The sequence below is a fragment of the Sceloporus undulatus genome, chromosome 1 (genome assembly GCF_019175285.1).
Source record: "Sceloporus undulatus isolate JIND9_A2432 ecotype Alabama chromosome 1, SceUnd_v1.1, whole genome shotgun sequence".
NCBI lineage: Eukaryota > Metazoa > Chordata > Lepidosauria > Squamata > Phrynosomatidae > Sceloporus > Sceloporus undulatus.
This window is the reverse complement of record NC_056522.1, coordinates 324,522,881-324,542,051: the sequence shown is the minus strand read 5'-3', so window position 1 is coordinate 324,542,051 and position 19,171 is coordinate 324,522,881. Positions and strand designations below refer to the sequence as shown.

General features: G+C 40.3%; 1 protein-coding gene across 1 annotated transcript in view; it reads right to left on the bottom strand.

The window, feature by feature from the left end:
• The window catches only part of FMN1 (formin 1), a 170,117-nt gene that overhangs the window by 112,057 nt on the left and 38,889 nt on the right, over positions 1-19,171 (bottom strand). Inside the window, 1 exon segment of the mRNA XM_042446233.1 lies at positions 7,371-7,432. Within this exon segment, the coding sequence (XP_042302167.1) occupies positions 7,371-7,432 (62 nt within the window).

Sequence of the window (19,171 nt, the reverse complement as noted above, 5' to 3'; positions counted from 1 at the left end):
AAATCCGTGTATAAGAAGGGCTGACTGTAGTCTGGAGACTTATTCAGTAAAGAATACCTGTACTTTACTATCTGCATCCTTTTAAGTAGTTTGTAAAAGTAGGCAAACTAGTTGGAATGTTTCAGTATAGCTAAAAAGAATACTAGGGAGAACTGGATAACATACCCTGAAAAGTCTGAAATATTTCCATATACAGTACTCCACCAATACATTTGAATATTTAAAAAAGAAGATAAGAACACTGAAAAATGTTACATATAAGGCCTGTCTCTACATTCCCTGTAAATCAACAGCATATACACAAAATAAAGCTTTTCTGCGTATAACATAGTTTTAGTTTACATAAGAAGAGAGTCCTGCTGGACCATACCAAACACCTATCTAGTCCACTGTTCTGTTCCCATGGTGAACAGCCATACAGATGCCTTTGGAAAGTCTACAAGCAGGACACAAGCACAACAGCATTTTCCCAAGAACTGGTATTTACAAGCATACAACTGTTGATAGTAGAAACAGCATCTAGTCATAAAGACAAGTACCTATTGATAGTCTTGTCTTCCAGCTGGGAAAGAACGGGATTTTTTATTTTCAAAAAAATGATCAATCATGGTATGTTACTTCATCTGAACAATCTTAGGGGTAGGTCTTTGTGCAACCCCAAAACCATTTTGTGAACATCTGCTCCTTTGCTTCACCCTGTGACTAAATACAGGCAGCATGGTTGCCACGTCAGCCATCTTCTCACTTCCCTGTCCTTCAGCTTTTGCTTTATCATCTGGCCTGAAGAAGAATTCTTGAGAGTGGGAAAGTTTGGGCACTGTTTTGTGGCATTTTGATAAGCCTAATAATGGTATAGCTCTAATATGAATTTTGGATTTATGTCTGTGTGTTTTGGTTGTGTTATGTATTCTTCATAACTGGTAGAAACATTATTAGTTATTATACTTTATCATTTTATGATCATGCAGTACTCCAGTCTGGGTCCATTCAGTATGGGAGAAGAAAACTGTTGTTATTATATACAGTTGGCGCTCTGTTTTCGTGGGGATCTGTTCCGGACTCCCCCACAAAAATGGAGGCTCATGCATATTCAAGCCCTATAGGTTTGAATGGGGTGTGTGCACGCGCACACAGGAGTGTGCCCATTAAAAATAGCAGAGGTCACCCATCCGCAGATTTCCAAGGTCGCAGATCTAAGATCTGTGAGTTAGGAAGGGCAACTGTACTTGTATTAGGAAGTAATTATTTCCCCTGTACTCCTGATAAATAGAAACTTGTTTGAATCCAGATTTCTGTGACCAGACTTCCAGTCATGGAATTAGCAGAAATCACCCCTTCATCATCTGTACATAAAAGCCTTCTGTGGATACAAATTTCTACCTCTGGATACAATCCTCTTGGTTCTGGATAAAATAGAGGACTTAGCTGCTTTTATTGGTGCTAACAAGATCACCTGAACACATTTGTGCACACATGAATGAAACTGATTGATTTTAAAAGTATAAACGGAGAATTTTTTTAAATGAAGTATTGAAAGATGAAATTATATCCCTTGAGTTTAAAAGGATGGTATAGAATGCAAGACCATGACACTCTCTATCATGTTATATAGATCAAGAAAATACTTTTGTAAACAAATTAAAATACAGAGGATAATATTCCAGAGTATAATATTCCAGAAGACTTTCATTGCCATTAAGGATCTCAAATGTAATACCTTAACAGATGAATATATAGCTTAGGCTAAAACTATATATGCATTTACATTAGTGTAAGCCTTAACGAATCCAGGAGGATTGACTTTTAAATAACAAGCACAGAATTCAGCTGTTAACTTATCAGGAAGTCCACTAATGAGTTTGCTTACACAAACCAGGCAAAGATGGTATCATATGCTACAGTTCAAAACAAAATGTCTTTCCCATTAGTTGCCATGTGCACAAAGTGTTGTTCGCATAGGTTAATATTTTAGGCAGCAACCCTGCATGAGATCTAGTCCGTAGATCTAAGAAACCAAGTGAAGTTGGCTCACTATTCCCATTAATAAAAAGGGAATGTACAATGCAATGCCACATTTGAGTCCAGCCATGAATTGTTGCTAAAAAGAAACAAACCTATGTTGACTGACTTCTCCAACTTCTTTCTGCACTCTGCAACAGGGCCGGATTACTCCTGAATATAATACATACCAGCATTTTTGACATAATCTGCAACTTACAGTGGTCTGGTATGCACTTATTAAACATTATCACCATGTACATTTCATGGCTTTTACTATCGTGCGTGTTTGTGTGCATGTCCTTTTTTGACCACCTGTTGACTTATGGTAATCCCATGAATTTCATAGGGTTTTCTTAGGCACAGCATACTCAGAGGTGATTTTGCCAGTTCCTTCCTCTGAAATATAGCCTACAGCACCCAGTATTCATTGGTGGTCTCCCATCCAAGTACTAACCAGGGCTGACCCTGCTTTGCTTCCAAGATCACAGTAGACTCAGGCAAAAGCAATTGCCATAGCCACCTCTAGCTTGTGTGTTCTTACTCATTAATAACTTTCACCTTATTGCCCTTATACAGTGTTGCCCGACCACGTGTCCCTGTTTTCATCTGTGAAATGCTGGAGGGTATAGTACACTAAATGAAATGCTCCTTTTTTTTCATCCTGCATTTTTGCCAGTCAGTTTTACATAACAGTTTTCACCTGTAAAACGTTGGAGGGAATGTGGCCCTATGAATTTCATAGGGTATTCTTAGGTAGTGAATACTGAAGAGTGGTTTTCTCTTGCCTGCCTCGGTTGGAGGATTAAAATTGCTCCATATTATTTTAAAAAGAAAGTTGAAACATTTGTTATTTTACAAGGATCTTTCTGCTAATGACAAGTAGTTTTGTTGTTGTCGGCATTATGTGCTGTCAGCTCAGCTTTCACCATGGTTTCTATGTCAGAAAAGTATAAATTAGCACAATTTCTAGCTAACCCGCCAACAAACTGGGAGTAGCTAGGAAAAACAATGTGAGAAATCCAAGATAACCTCTCATTTTTATCATTAGATAGAAATGTTTGCTTGTGTGGGCCACTCTTCAAAATAAACATTCTTCACAAATTATTTGTTTCTCTTTTTTTACTCTACTTCAACAGACTAGCATACTGATACTTCGAAAAGAAACTTCTCTAATGAAGCTGGATAATAAAATAATAATAATGCTGTGAAATTCCTTCATCATTATCATAGAATTCATATCCATGTTTCATGGGCTTCACAACTTCAGCAAGGACCATCACAAGTAGGAAGACTACAAAATCCAAGTAGCACCAATAAACTGTCCTTTTATAATCTTGATAGCTGAATTTATATTTGTTTTTTATAAGGTCGGCAACCGGAATTTTACTTATAAATACATTTTTTAAAACTCTCTCAACTTAATTACTCCATGCAATATGTCTCAAAAATAAGTTCCATTGAGCTCAACTGGGCATTCATCCAAGTAAACTTATTTTTGATCAGAATGCCAATTTCCCAATAACTTCCATCAGTGCATTTGTTCATTTTCTCTGTGTCACACTAACAGCAAGTTTACATGATTGCTCCCTCCCTGCTTCTGGAATACTTTCTATAAAGGGCTAAGAATGTTTCCAAGGAAGTAAAAAAGAGAATGGGGGGGGGAGCCTGTGGTTTTACTTTTTATTCCAAATTTATAACAATAATAACCATGGAAAAACTACATGAATTTCCTACTACATATTGAACTACTCTGGCAGAAATTTCCTTGTGGGAAAGAAAAATTACCGTAATAATTTTAAACCCCAATTTAAGGTATGTCTACTCAAAATGAAGCTTTAGTGAGTTCACAGAGCTTATTATTAAGTGGTTCCATAGGTTCCCAGAGGGACAGCCATAGAATATTATGCTATAATACATCTGGTGGCACCTTTAAGTTGCCACAACACTATTGTTTTTCTGTAATTTGTAGCCTCGGTTAATGTCTTGGGCAATTATTAGTAATTTAGAAACCATTAATATTGGTATGCTGCAAAAATGATTGTTTCCAGTTCTCCAGTGTTTACATATATTAACACTGACTTGCCTCTGCCATTCTGTGGCTGACAACTAAGTCCATTTAGATTTCTTCACAGGTTGCTTTGGATTTTATAGTCCTGACTTTTAACTCACTGAACAAACTTATTGGCAGCTATCCTGTTAGGGATATATCCATGCATATGTTTTTTGGGTGTAATGGTGGTTGGTATTTCCTTTTTCCCTCCGCAGCACCAAAGCCACCTCCCCTGACTTACTGAACAGCCTGTGAAGCCTGCTGTACAGCCATCCCCTGTTTTGTTGGGAGCAGGTAGGATCACAGAAGCATCTCCACATAAGCAGAAATGAAATAATGATGTTGGCACTGTGAACTATTGGAATCCTCCTGGGGTCTCACTGTTGCTGTAATAATTTCACATCTGGCCATAGGGATACCGAGAGATGTTTGTGATCTTGCCTTCTCCTTACAAAGCAGGGAATGGCTGTGCTGGGACGGTGCCTTCAGAGGCTGTTCAGTAAGTCCAGGGATATATGGCTTACATTAGTGTAGGGCTACACTCAGCTACAGAAGATTTCAGCCATCGTGTTTCAGTTTTGTAAACTAACTGCAACTAAACCAGAAATCTTTGCTGGATATGGGCTGGAATGATATTGGATCCCCTGAATACACCAGTGGTTGTAGCCTTTATATGCCTATATGAGGAAATGCAGCATGGTATAGTGGTTTGAGTGTTAGACTACAACTCTGAAAGGCCCCCTTTCACCATGGAAATGCTCTACATGATCTTGGGCAAGTCATACTCCCTCAGACAGAACAAATTTTGCCAAGAAACCCCTGTGGTAGGTTGCCTTAGGGTTGCCATTATGCTGGAAACAATTTGAAGGCACACAAGAACAACAAGGAGATATCCAGTACTCTGTTATGCAAAACACATAATGAGTACAACTACTGATGTAAGGAGGTTTGATTAATTTTATTTGTCTGTGACACAATGTCCATTGCAACACACTACATTAATACAGAATATCTGAAAAAAACATATCAAGAATAACTAGAACATTTACTCGCGTGTGACAGTAGGTCACACAAAAGTTAGGAAGGAAGAAGTAAGGAGGTATTCAATACCCCCTTATACAAATGGTTCTCAATTTGTTGGCCATTGGTGGGATACCATTAAGCCCCATCAAGGAAGGTAGATACTTGTCCTCCTTCACCCTTTCAAAGTTTAACCTTCAACCTCAGCTGTCCCTTCCTCCCCTGGAGTCAGGGATGGTGACTAAAACAGAGCTCAGCAACAAGAACAGAGCTGAGTCTGCTCTGTGCCCTCTTTCCCTGCTCCCACTGACAAGGCAAAAGGCATGTTGGAATGGGATGGCTACAGCTGAAAGTTGAGGTTTGGAAGGTAAAGGAGGACAGACAAATTTTAAAAAAAGTTAAACTTGTAACTTTTGTATCTGAGGAAACAAAAGGTAAACTACCCAACATACAATTGCTTCTGCTAAGCAGAACAGACTTCAGGATCAATGGAAACCTGGCCAGCCAACACGTATATAAGTTCAACTGGTCAACTCTATTGCATACTAGATTTAGAAGCAGAAAAGCACTGGCATAAGTCACTTTTTTCAATATTTTATTTTTATTAATATTTAAATTATTTTAACTATTTGCATTTAAGTTCTGCGTGTTCTACAGTAGGGATTCTCTATCCCCCACAGCAGCCACAGGACTGGGTATAGGATGAGACAATCACTGTTAAGCTGCAAATATAAAATATAGTACTGTTGCCTTGCCATTAACACTCACAAGTTAAGTAGGAACTATTTTTTTCTCTCAAAGAAAAATAAAAAAGAAGTTTAACTGACCTCTAGTGGACAATGCAGAAAATGCCTTTCTCTAAGATTATATGTATAAGTGGTGGGAAGATAATGGCACACCTCCTCTGAAAAAATCTTGCCAAGAAAAACTCATGATAGGGTTGCCGTTAAGTCGAAAACAACTTGAAGGCACACAGCACACACACATGCACACACTTGACCTTCTAGATATTTCTGGAGTCTTAACTGTCATCATCCTCATCAGCATAGCCAGTGGACAGAGAAGATGGGAGGTGTAGTCAAGTAACGTCATAAGTTCCCCATCCACTCCTTCATCGAATAAGATACTATTTGAGCTGACCTCATGGAATACAGCTGGATATATGCATTAAACCAGGTGTGAAAGAGATGTGCAGTGGGGCTTTCTAGACGGCCCTTTGGGACGTCCGGAGGACGTCCCATTTTAAAAAAGGGGCATCTCTTTTAGACGCCCCTGGGCCTCGTACGGACTCCGTCCGTACAAGATGGCGCCGGCCTTTCTACATGGCCGGCGCCATCTTTACGTATCGGACGCACAGCGTCCAGACGCGTCGCGCCGCTGCTGACGTAGCGAGCGCGCCCCTGGCGCCTCGCTACGTCGCAAACGCGACGCAGAAAGAAGCTCCATGGCGGGGTACAGACCGCCGCTTTGCAGCGGTCTGGCGCCGCCTGCCAGAGTTCCGCGGGGGGCAGGAGCCTTCAAACGGCCCCGACTCCCGCGCGGACGAGAAAAAAGAAGCTCAAATGGAGCTTCTTTTGGCGTCGCGTTTGCGACGTAGGAGGCGCCAGGCGCGCGCGCTACGTCAGCAGCGGCGCGACGCGTCTGGCGCGTGGCTCCGATACGTAAGATGGCGCCGGCACATGAGAATGGCCGCGCCATCTTGTACGGACAGAGTCCGTCTAGGACATGGGGCGTCTAAAAAGACGCCCCTTTTTTAAAATGGGACGTCCCAAAGGGCTGTTTAGAAAGCCCCCATTTTGGAGCTTCTTTTTTCGGTCCGCGCGGGAGTCGGGCCGTTTGAAGGCTCCGGCTCCCCCGCGGACCTTCTGGCGGCGGCGCCAGACCGCTGCAAAGCGGCGGTCTGTACCCCGCCATAGTTTATGAATCCATTAAGGTGGGAGTATTTAACTGCAAATGAGAAATGGTCAAGGTAAAGGAAGACTGCAAGTAGTCTATAATACATAATATCCTGGATATAAGCATATAAACTATACTTATGTTCTGCTAGTGAAGAACAAAAGGATGACACTAGGGACCTGCATTTTTCATTTGCAGGGTTTTGTTTTTTTTTTTTTTTTTTTTTTTTTTTTTTTTTGTGGCTCCTTATTCTGAATGATAACTTCAGATTTGTGTCTGACCAATTTACAAACATACCAAATGGGAAACATGCAATTACAACAGAATTATACAATTTGTACAGAAGTTCAAAAGGAAGGATTTTTAATTTAAAAAATAGATTTGAATGAACAGAAATATTTACCTTTAATTTTTCAACTTCATCTTTATGCTCTCTTTTTAATTGCAAAATAACAGCATGATATTCTGTAAAAAAATGAAATTGTTTGTCAGATCAGTGTCATAGAAGTTACTGATGTAATTGCAGTCTCTTACTGCAGTACAATAAGGATGGTAGAGCTGTCAAGTTACAACACTGTGCTAATGTCAGCAGACTGAACCCCAAACTACAGGATGAAGCCAATGAATCTTTTTTGTATATTAGGTATATTAATTTCCATAATGTTCTGCTTTGTATTCTTGATCTTGGATGTTTCACAAACAATACAGTAGCTTAGTTTTTGATTTTAATATCATCAAATGAATTATGGGCTCATCTCCTTTGCCCTATGAAAGAAACTGGTCACAAAGAGATTGGTAATGTTGTGCAGCTGAGAGTGGTTTGTGTGTGTATATTCACATGTGCTGGGTGATAAGGTGTTCATAGGCAATGTGTAGTGAAATAATAAGCAGACCTGTGCCAGGTGGGCAAACTCCAATCTTCATAAACCTGCAAGCTCACTGTCAGCACTGAGTATAGATCAGGGCCTGGAAAAGTTACCTTCTGGATTAGATGCCCTGAGTCCTAGTCCATAGATAAAGTTGAAGTATAACTAAACTGATGGACTGATCAATTGATCACATCTCTCAGAATCCCTTAGCCAGCCTGGACTTTCTGGGGATGTAGCCCCCCCCCCCCCCAATAACTTTCCCAAGCTTTTATTTAGATGAACACTACTCAGTGTGTGGGTGTCAGGACCATCAAACACAGTCCCATTTCCTGGTTACAGAGAGGGATCTTATGAACAATTGTATGGGGGAAAGATATGTGCAATGATGAAACAGAATGGAGAGAGAGAATTAACTATTGGCATCATTCTTTTTTGTGGAACATATATTATTCTTCACTTCTCTGTACTGCTATTATATTGTTTATGCACTCAATTAAAAACAAAATAAGCCTATGGCTGGAATATAATATTTTTCAGAAATAGGAGACAGGAAAGGATTGCATAACATTTATTAAATGTCAAATTCTGTGTTATATATGGAATTGTTAATCACAGCCCATAGAGTTTCAAATCCATTTCAAATTTCAATTTTCAAAGTTTCAAATTAGACACAAAAATGGGGTGGGGAGAATCAGACAAACAAGTGGATGGGAGAAACAGGTTGATTGGGTAAACAGTGGCTGAAGAAATTATTTTGATGATTTGACCCCTAATGAAGAAAGTGTAATGGCTTCATAAACCAACAAGTGGGACCATCCCAGGCATTGCTGCTAGACTAATTTATAAATCTATCCCAGGTTGAATCTGTAAATGCTAGCTTGCTCACCTGTGATGAACACACTCCCTTGGAGTGTAGTGGAATCTCCCTCCTTGGGGGGGTCTTTAAACAGAGGCTGGATGGCCATCTGTCGGGGATGCTTTGATTTGGATTTCCTGCATGGCAGTGGGTTGGACTGGATGGCCCTTGCAGTCTCTTCCAACTTTATTATGCTATGAGCATGCATGAAATAATCTACCATATTTTTGGAGCCTAGACATGAAAATCTCATTTTTTCATTTCAAGAAAAGCTTTCAAAAACAACCTTCCTACTTCACAGCAGCATATTTTTAAAGCAGGCCTTGGTTCCAAAACTGGAATGCATGGCTGATTCTCTCTCTTTCTCTTATATGAACAGGAGAGAAATCTTAAATTTACATACATGCTAATATGGTATATATTGGCTTTGGTCATCCAGAAAAAATATCTTGGGGTCAGAAGACTGAAACTGAAATCACAGATAATTCTTTCTTTAACACAAACAATGAAACAAGTATTATAATATCACTATACAAAAATATAGTTTCCATGCACTTATGATACTATGTAAATCACTATGTGACAAAGAAGATATCACAGAACTAAGCCAAAGCAGCCACTGGAACAACCATCAGGAAAACAATGAACCTGAAGATATGGAACAAGATTACAAATCACTAGAATATAAACTATAAAGGGATTTAAAAAGCACATGAAAGACACTCCCAACAACAAGACACCACCTAAAAACGTCTTTTCTTCAACAGCTGGGTGCAGAAAGTACGGCTAAATGTAATCATTTCCTCCTTTGCTCTTTTATAACATGACTATTACATTTTATTTTAAAATATTTTATTTTGAAAGGTGTGCTCTGTTAAGGAAAATGCAACATGGGACATACAGTAGTAGAAATAAAACATGTATGTGAAAGTCACAATGACTAAGCAAGAGCAATTAACAAGCCACACAGGCGAAAAAGCTAATGGAATTTAGAAGTCTTGAATGTCAAGGACAGAGTTATAGAATGTACAATTGGAAACACCTGAGAATCATTAAGTGTACAAGGTGAAATGATGAAATTGTTAAGTATGGGTTGAACTATGTGAACCAATCAAAATGAATGTACATGCCCACTGGGTGGAAACTGACTAGTGGGTGGTGATTAACAATGGCTATAATAATTGCTATGTTTGCCAATGTATTTTGTGGGTAGTTGTGGATAGTTGGAGTGTTTTGGAGATATTGGAGATTGTAAGGGTGTTAGTATTTGTATATAGTAGAATAAAGTAGATCTTTTGTATAAGACTACTGAGTTGTCTGGTGTCTTGAGTGAAGATACAAGAGCCAGCAGGATCCTGGAGAAGTTTGGAGACTTCTGAGGAAGAAGAGTGAGAAGGCTTGGAGAGTTTGTCAGGGTCTTCAGCCTATTCTCTGAAACTCTGCTGCTTTGGAGAAAAGCATTAACCACTGACCAAAGCTGGTCAGCACCGCTCCATAACAAGGTGGTGAGTTAGAGCCAGAGGTGAAGAGCTACAACTCCCATCATCCCCGACAAGCTCTTCCCAGCCCAGGTTTGTACACAGATTTGTTACAAAGGAGGTCAAGTTAATATCTGACCAGATTTTTCTGACATATAGCCTCTGCCCGTGCAGGGAAGGACATATTAGCTTTCTTTAAACACACACACACCAGGTTATGGCACTTGGAAGACATATAAGGGAAGGGAACTGAAATAGATGGTAGGTTTTTTTTGTGGGGGGTTTGGGCTATAAGGCCGTGTTCCAGAAGAGTTTACTCCTGACATTTCACCAGAAGCTGTGGCTGGCATCTTTCTCTTCAGAGAATGCTGGTATGATAGAGAGTGAGGATGTATATACTGTTGGCTGAGAGGAAGTGTTAACTTGTATATTGTTCTGTTGTTGAATGGCAAGGCCTACAGGGTATCTATTTAATCCATGATCCATTGTCCACTGGGAAACCCTCCTCACCCTAGGTGGTTTTCATTTCATTTTGCTGGGTCTTGATTTTGGTGTTTTTTCAGAACTGGTAGCCAAACTTTGTTTACTTTAAGAGTTTCTTCTTTCCTGTTGAAGTTGTCCAGGTGTTTATGGATTGCAATGGCTTCCCTGTGCATTCTGGCCTGATAGTTGTTGGCATGATCCAGAATTTCAGTGTTTTCAAACAGCATTTTATACCCAGGATAGTTTATAATGTGTTCTACTACTGCTGATTTTTCTGGCTCACCCAGTCTGCAGTGTCTCTCAGCCAGAAAAATAAGCACTAGCAGAACACGTTATAAACCATCCTGGGCATAAAATGCTGTTTGAAAACACTGAAATTCTGGACCATGCCAACAACTATCAGGTCAGAATGTACAGGAAAGCCATAGAAATCCATGAACACCTGGACAACTTCAACAGGAAAAAAGAAACCCTTAAAGCCATGAAAGCCTTTGACTTCATATGAAATAGATGGTGCTGTTTTTTTGTAAACCATTTTGATATAATACAGGCTGTTTCCAAAGCCTCCTTCACTATGTAGAAGAGCTATTATACACCACAGGCTCCTAAAGGGAAAATGGGTAATTTCCTTTACAGACTGCTGAAATACTTCCCACATTGTTCTAGAAGGTTGTCCAACATATCAGTACTGATTTTAGGAAGATCTATGGATAAATGGTGGAGAAGAAAGAATGTCTTGTCCATTTGTTGAATCACATATGCTGTAAGAAGAACTCCACTCATGGAAAAATAAAAATAAAGTAGATATTTAACTACAAGAAATTTCATAGATGTTCCATTTCCATGGGGTATCTGATGTGTCTAGATAACCAGTGTGATGTATTGGTTTGAGCACTGGAATATTTCTTTGGTGAACAGAGTTCAAATTCCTACTTGGGCATGGAAACTTTCTGGGTGACCTTGCACAAGTCACATTCTCTCAGCTTCAGAAGAAGGCAAATGCAAACTTCCTCTGAACCAATTTTGTCAAGAAAATCCCAGAATAGGTTTGTTGTTGGGTCCCTCTAGTCAGAAATGACTTGAAGGCATACCATAACAACAACCACCTGATGTTTCTGCTAAATCTACCTACCTTCATAACTTGGGTACATGTGATGTGTGTGCGGGGAGCTATCCATTCCATTACTGAATAATCCACAATTCTGGGTTTAAACAGAATGATAAGCTTACTTATAGCATGATAAGCTTACTTATAGCTTGAGACTCAAAGACCCCTAAGTAGGCTGACCACAGAGTTCCTTGAATTTATCATGTATTGGATACAGGGAAGAAAATAGCAAGAGCATTGTTTACCTTTTCTGTAGATTTCGTTCCTGGAATGTATGCACAGAAAATTAGCCTATTGCATCTTTGAGTCTGAGTGCATTTGTACAATGCATCACATCAAATCAGCTGTTGTTTATTTACTGCTATGTTTGTTGTTCCATTGTATAATTGTAATCTCTTTAAGAATTCAGTCCTAAGGCTATGGAAGCTCTGTTTTTGAAGTTTCATTCATGTTCTGGCATTGACTTGACAGTTCACAAACTGAGAAATTAACCTAGATTCTCCAACTTTATTGCAGGGTTCCTAAGAAAACTGCTGCTCAAAAATGGGTTTGATAGGCAGACAAGAATTTACCCAGTTTTTGAATCAAAGGGGACCAGAGAAGGACCACATGGTCCTTCACATACTGTTTTTGGAAGAATGGGGAAATAAAGCTGTACGCAGGTGGGGAAATAACTTGTGGATATAATCAGACACTCCAGCCCTTTCCTCCATAGCTTAAGCACTAAGTCTGAAAGGACTTAGACCCTGGACAGACTGGCCTGAAAGGATGGCCTGGGGGCAGAGTCAGGGCATCGCATCCAGATGATGTACACCACAACTCTGTCCCCAGGGTGCCACGATGCTGCACGCTGTTCCACATGGTGCACAGCATCATGGGACTCCTCTGGCGCTGTGTCCATATGATGCAACGCTGAAGGAGCACTGTATAGCCACACTGCCATGGCTATGGCGCCCTTTCCAGGGCGCACAAAGGAGCAACTTTTTGCAGCTCCTTTTCGCATCCTGGAAAGGCTGGATCAGGGCCATGGTATGAGGTTGCTGCAGCCCTGATCTGTCAAGAACCTTAGTTTACAGTATAAATTATTGCAATATAAAGATTTGTATATTATCAACTGCTTTCTACTAATTTTAAAATAGCACATCTTGTAAGCAGTGGTGTCCATCCATCACTGGAACAGACACAATGGGTGGAAAGGATCAAAATTCCTCTATCCCTGCAGCCCTTCTATACCTACAAACCCAGAGGACTGGGGGCCCTTCTGGAGCAAATTTGTGAGAATAGAGGAGACGCAGGGGATAAGGGGGAAAGTCATGTTGAAGAAAACAGAGATCCAGTTATGTGACATTAGAGATAGTCCCATTTCACTTACATCTAAAATATTTGTTTTTGCATTATTTTCATAATTTTACAATTTTAGAAATCAAGTAAAACTAAAAACATGAGAACTGGAAACATTGGAAAGATAAAATGAAATGAAAATGCTCAGCTATTTATGTTACACTGGATTAAAGTTAATGAGAAAGTACCTATCCAGTAGAACTGGATTTCGGCCTGGTTATGGGATGGAGATGAGTTTGGTTGCCTTGGTGGATGACCTAGAGAGGGGTGTATGTCTATTGGTTTTGCTGGACCTTTTGGCAGCTTTCAGTATCATCAACCATGGTATCCTTCTGGGTCGCCTTGTTGAGATGGGACTTGAAGGCACTGTTTTACAGTGGTTTCATTCTTCACTGGAGGGATGAACTCAGACATTAGTGCTGGGGGACTCCTGTTCAATCAATTGGCTGTTGGGGTCCCTCAGAGCTCAGTTCTGTCCCATCATTTAAAACACACATAAAACCACTGGGAGAAGTTATCCAGAGGTTTGAAGTTTGCACCATCAATATGCAGATGACACTCAGCTCTTTTGCCCCTTTCTCTTCAATCTTCAAGTGATAGCTGTTGTTGTTGTGTGCCTTCACGCCATTCCTAACTTTTGGCAACCCTAAGGCAAACCTATCACAGGGTTTTCTTGGTAAGATTTGTTCATAGGGAATTTGGTCAGTGCCTTCTTCTGAGGCTAAGAAAGTCTGACTTGTCTAAGATCACCCAGTAGGTTTCCATGACCAAGCGGGGATTCGAACCCTGGTCTCCAGAGTCATAGCTCATTGCTCAAACCAGTATACCACACTGGCTCTGTCAAGTGATAGTTGAACTCCTAGCATATTAAAGGCTAGCAAGTTTTATTTAGCACTCAGTCCACTTGCCAAATCTAATAAAGTCAATTGGAGTCTATGAAGGTTCATGACAAATAAAGTTTCTCAGTCTTAAAGCTATCACCATATTATGAAGTTGAAGGCTTTCATGGCCAGCATCCATAGTTTTTTGTGGGTTTTTCTGGCTATGTGGCCATGTCCTAGATAATGAAGGTGAGAAACATCAGGAATAAACTCTCCGAGAACATGGCCACTTAGCCCAAAAAACCTACAAAAAAACTATCACCAAGTTCTTTGCTGTTTTGTTTTAATGGCATTATTGAACAGAAAAAGAGAGAGGGGGATGTGGTTAGACACAAAGCAGGGATAGGTAAGAAATACAAATCATTATGTTAACTTTTGCTGGCAAAAGGGTAGACACAGAATTAGGAAAGAACAGACTCTCTCTTGGACAGGTGACCATATAAGTTCACTGCACATGAAGAGAAAATGTACTGCTCCCAAGGCTTGGGTGACATTATATATTATCTCTCAAAATTTTCAAGTTAGTTTACCCATTTGTTATTTGCCCTGATTTAATAATTTAAAAGATTACTGTTTGTATCAATAATAGGAATACAAAGAAAGAACCAGCTAACTGGAAGACATTGCTTCAGTTTTTCCACATATCTCTCCTGACAGTATGCACGTACCCTTTCATTCTCTGATGGAATTAGTGCAAATTGTTGTGTCACTACTGCAATGTACAAGTATAATATAAACGTTACCTGTAGAAAGTTACACAGAATGAAAGAAAACAGGCAGCAAATATTACTATTTAAGACGCACAAAATTCTTTTGATGAAGTGCTAGTTTTGGCATTAAAATGCATAGGGTTTTATTTATTTTTTATTTTAATCCTGATGTTCTTCTTGTGTTACACCCATTTTGGAAGCCTCTCTTGTGCCAGATTATCTGGCCCTTCCCTACTGCCAAGTCAAGTTTCAAATGTATAATTTAGAACTCTATAATTTAGAGCTTGTATGTCCTTGGTTAGTACTTGAATGGGAGACCGCCAACGAATACCAGGTGCTGCAGGCTATATTTCAAATAAAGGAATTGGCAAAACCACTTCTGGGTATTCCTTGCCTAAGAAAACCTATGAAATTCGTGGGGTCACAGGCAATTTGAAGACACACACACATATATCCTTCATACAAATTATGGAAATGAATCTTACACCAGATAGACACTGCTTTTAGAGAACACAGAGAACACCCAATTTTATGGAACACAGAGAACTGACAACAGCAGGCAACAACCTTCTACCCACCTGCAGGTGATTCCTTAAAAGATATCAAGTGAGCTAAAGAGGTAAAAGCATACATAAAAATGTAGTTTAGCCTCTCTATATCAATACATTTTATACTCACTAAATTGGAATTATTATTTAGAATGAAAGTACCATTTGGTTAAGTAATGAAATACCTTCTTCTGATTATAAATTATTATTATTGCTAATTGATTAATCCTTTAACTGTAACAAGCAGAGCACTTTAAAAAACAACAAAAAAACCCTCTTATTTTCTGTTATTTTCAAAATATTTCTTAAGTTTAACCACCATGAAAGCTGGTGCTCTCATAAATCAAAAGCTACCAACAATGTAGCACAAACTATTGGAAATTGTTGTGCAGCAGGGCCTTGACATGGCCAACTGAACCTATCTCTTTTCCATGTAATGGATGGGTGTGAGAGATGCCCCATGCTTTATTTGCCAGGGATACCTTGTGCAAATAAAGGGATACAAAGACACTGTGCATAACTTTGTCACAGCTGCTTGACAAAGACTAAAAACTGATTCTCACTAGCAGCTGTTAATCCTGCTGGAGAGGGCACCAACTATGAGCTGGCTGGCTCTCTAATCTGGTGTGTGCCTTACTGATAAGCCTTTAGAATGTGTTACCACCAAGGCAAATAAAGCCCAGCTTCTAGAGGGCCTTATCAGGGATTCATTAAGTTTAACTCATTCTCTCTCTCTCTCTCGCCGTCAGTCTATGACTGCAAACATTGGATAGTTATCAAGTTTCAAGCAGGATAGAATGCCTAGTTATTGAATTGTGATCATTTGAGTGTGTCACAAGTAGGGTTGCCATAACCTTCCTGCCGGCAGGACATTCCCAGTTTTTCACCACTAGGGGGCATCCCTGCACGCCGTAGTGTTGCCAATCTGGTGACTTTCACACCAAAATGGGTACTTTTCAGAGCCTTTGGTGTGATTTTGGTGGTTGGTTTTAATGGTAATTTTGAGAGTTTAAATAAGTTCCAATTATTTTTATTCAAGGGCTACGTTTTATTGCCATATTAACATTATGGGGACTTTTCAGGGATTTTGACTGAATTTTTCGTGAGATATGTGGGGGATTTGGTGAGTTTTAGCCAAACGTTTGGGGAATTATCTTTGAGGCTTGTTGGCAACGGGAGGTTGCCAGACTCAGGAAGCGGAGCTCCTCCTCTGTTTGGTCCCAGCAAGGCAGCAGAGGAGAGAGGGCCATTTCCTTTGGCACCGAGGCAAGGATGATGATGAGGAGGAGGAGGTGCGTGGCCATTTTCAGTATTTATTTTGCCCCTGTGTATTTTTTCTAACTTTGACTGCCAGGGCTCCATGCTCTGGAATTCTGGTGTCTGTGAGGCATTTCATAGAATCATAGAGTTGGAAGAGACCGCAAGGGCCATCCAGTACAACCCCCTGCCATGCAGGAAATCCAAATCAAAGCATCCCCAACAGATGGCCATCCAGCCTCTGTTTAAAGACCTCCAAGGAAGGAGAATCCACTACACTCCGAGAGAGTGTGTTCCACTGTCGGACAGCCCTTACTGTCAGGAAGTTCTTCCTAATGTTGAGGTGGAATCTCTTTTCCTGTAGCTTGCATCCATTGTTCCGGGTCCTGTTCTCTGGAGCAGCAGAAAACAAGCTTGCTCCCTCCTCAATATGACATCCTTTCAAATATTTAAACAGGGCTATCATATCACCTCTTAACCTTCTCTTCTCCAGGCTAAACATCCCCAGCTCCCTGAGTCGTTCCTCATAGGGCAAGGTTTCCAGACCTTTCAACATTTTAGTCGCCCTCCTCTAGACATGCTCCAGTTTCTCAATGTCCTTTTTGAACTGTGGTGCCCAGAACTGGACACAATATGCCAGGTGGGGCCTGACCAGAGCAGAATACAATGGCACAATTACTTCTCTTGATCTAGACACTATACTTTTATTGATGCAGCCTAAAATTGCATTGGCCTTTTTAGCTGCCGCATCGCACTGTTCACTCATGTTCAACTTGTGGTCTCCTTGGACTCCCAGATCCCTTTCACACGTAGTTTCATTCAGCCAGGTGTCACCCATCCTGTATCTGTCCATTTCATTTTTCTGCCCTAAGTGCAGTACCGTACATTTTTCCGTGTTGAAATTCATTTTGTTAGCTTTGGCCCAGCTTTCTAGTCTATTCAGGTCATTTTGAATGTTGATCCTGTCCTCTGAAGTATTAGCTATTCCTCCTTATTTGGTGTCATCTGCAAATTTGATAAGTATGCTCCCATTGATAAAGATGTTGAATAACACTGGGCCCAGGACAGAGCCCTGTGGGACCCCACTGGTCACTTGTCTCCAGGATGAAAAGGTGCCATTGTTGAGCACCCTTTGGGTTCGGCCAGTCAACCAATTACAGATCCATTTAACAGTTACTTTGTCTAGCCCACATTTTACAAGCTTGTCTGCAAGAATATCATGGGAAACCTTGTAAAAGGCCTTACTGAAATCAAGATATACTATATCCACAGAATTCTATTCATCTACCAAGCTGGAAATTTTATCAAAGAAAGAGATCAGATTTGTCTGGCATGACTTGTTTCTCTGAAACCCATGTTGACTTTTTGTGATTATGGCATTGCCTTCTAGATGTTCACAGACTCTCTGTTTAATGATCTGCTCCAGAATCTTTCCTGGTATTGATGTCAGACTAACTGGACGATAATTGTTGGGATCCTCTTTTTTCCCCTTATTGAAGATGGGGACAACATTTGCCCTCCTCCAGTCTGCTGGGATTTCTTCTGTTTTCCAGGAGTTTTCAAATATGATTGCCAATGGCTCTGATATTACATTTGCCAGTTCTTTTAGTACCCTTGGATGTAGTTCATCTGGTCTTGGAGACTGTGGCCTGTTACAGACTGCCAAAATAAAGCTGTTTCGGGTCTCTTTGGAGGTATGCTCTTTAAATGATGCATGGGTCCTAAGAGTCCGGAGGTCGCGCCAAAGCCACACTCCATTCCTAAGCACTGGAGTGCAGCTTTGGTGCAGCTTCTGGATTCTTAGGATGCATGCATCATTTAAATAGCATACCTCCAAAGAGACCCGAAGCAGCTTTATTTTGGCAGTCTGTAACAGGCCTCAAATTCATTTAGATTAACAAGGTATTCCTCTACTATCTCTTTACTTATTCTGTGCTGAAATTCCCCATATCTGTCCTCTGCTCCATTATCCTCAGGTTGAGCACCCTTTGCCTTTTCTGAGAAGACTGAGGCAAAGAAGGTGTTGAGTAATTCTGCGTTTTCTCTGTCTTCTGTTAGCATTTTGCATTCTTCTCCACACAGTGGCCCTACCGTTTCCTTCTTCCTTTTGCTGCGGACATATCCAAAAAAGCCCTTTTTGTTGTTCTTAACCTCTCTAGCAAGCCTGAGTTCATTCTGCGCTTTAGCTTTTCTGACTTTACCCATACACATGCCTGCTATTTCTTTGAATTCCTTTTTTTTTATTTCCCCCTTTTTCCATTTGTTATACATGTTCCGTTTCAACCTCAGCTCAGTTGAAAATTCCTTAGTCATCCATCCTGGTTTCTTGAGACACCTCCCGTTTTTCTTTCTCACTGGAACTGTTTGAAATTGTGCCTTCAGTATCTGTCTTTTGAGAAATTCCCATCCGGCCTGAATCCCCTTCTCTTTTAGTATTTCTGACCATGGGATCACCCTCAACACTTCTCTAAGTTTACTGAAATCCACTCTCCTAAAGTCTAGAATGCATGTTTGACTATGCCTGGCTTCTCCTTTCCATTGTATAACAAACTCCAGGAGAACATGGTTACTTCCACCTAATGATCCCACCACTTGCACCCCATTAACCAAGTCATCTTTGTTGGTTAGGATCAGATCCAAAATAGCTGACCCCCTTGTTGCCTCTTCCACCTT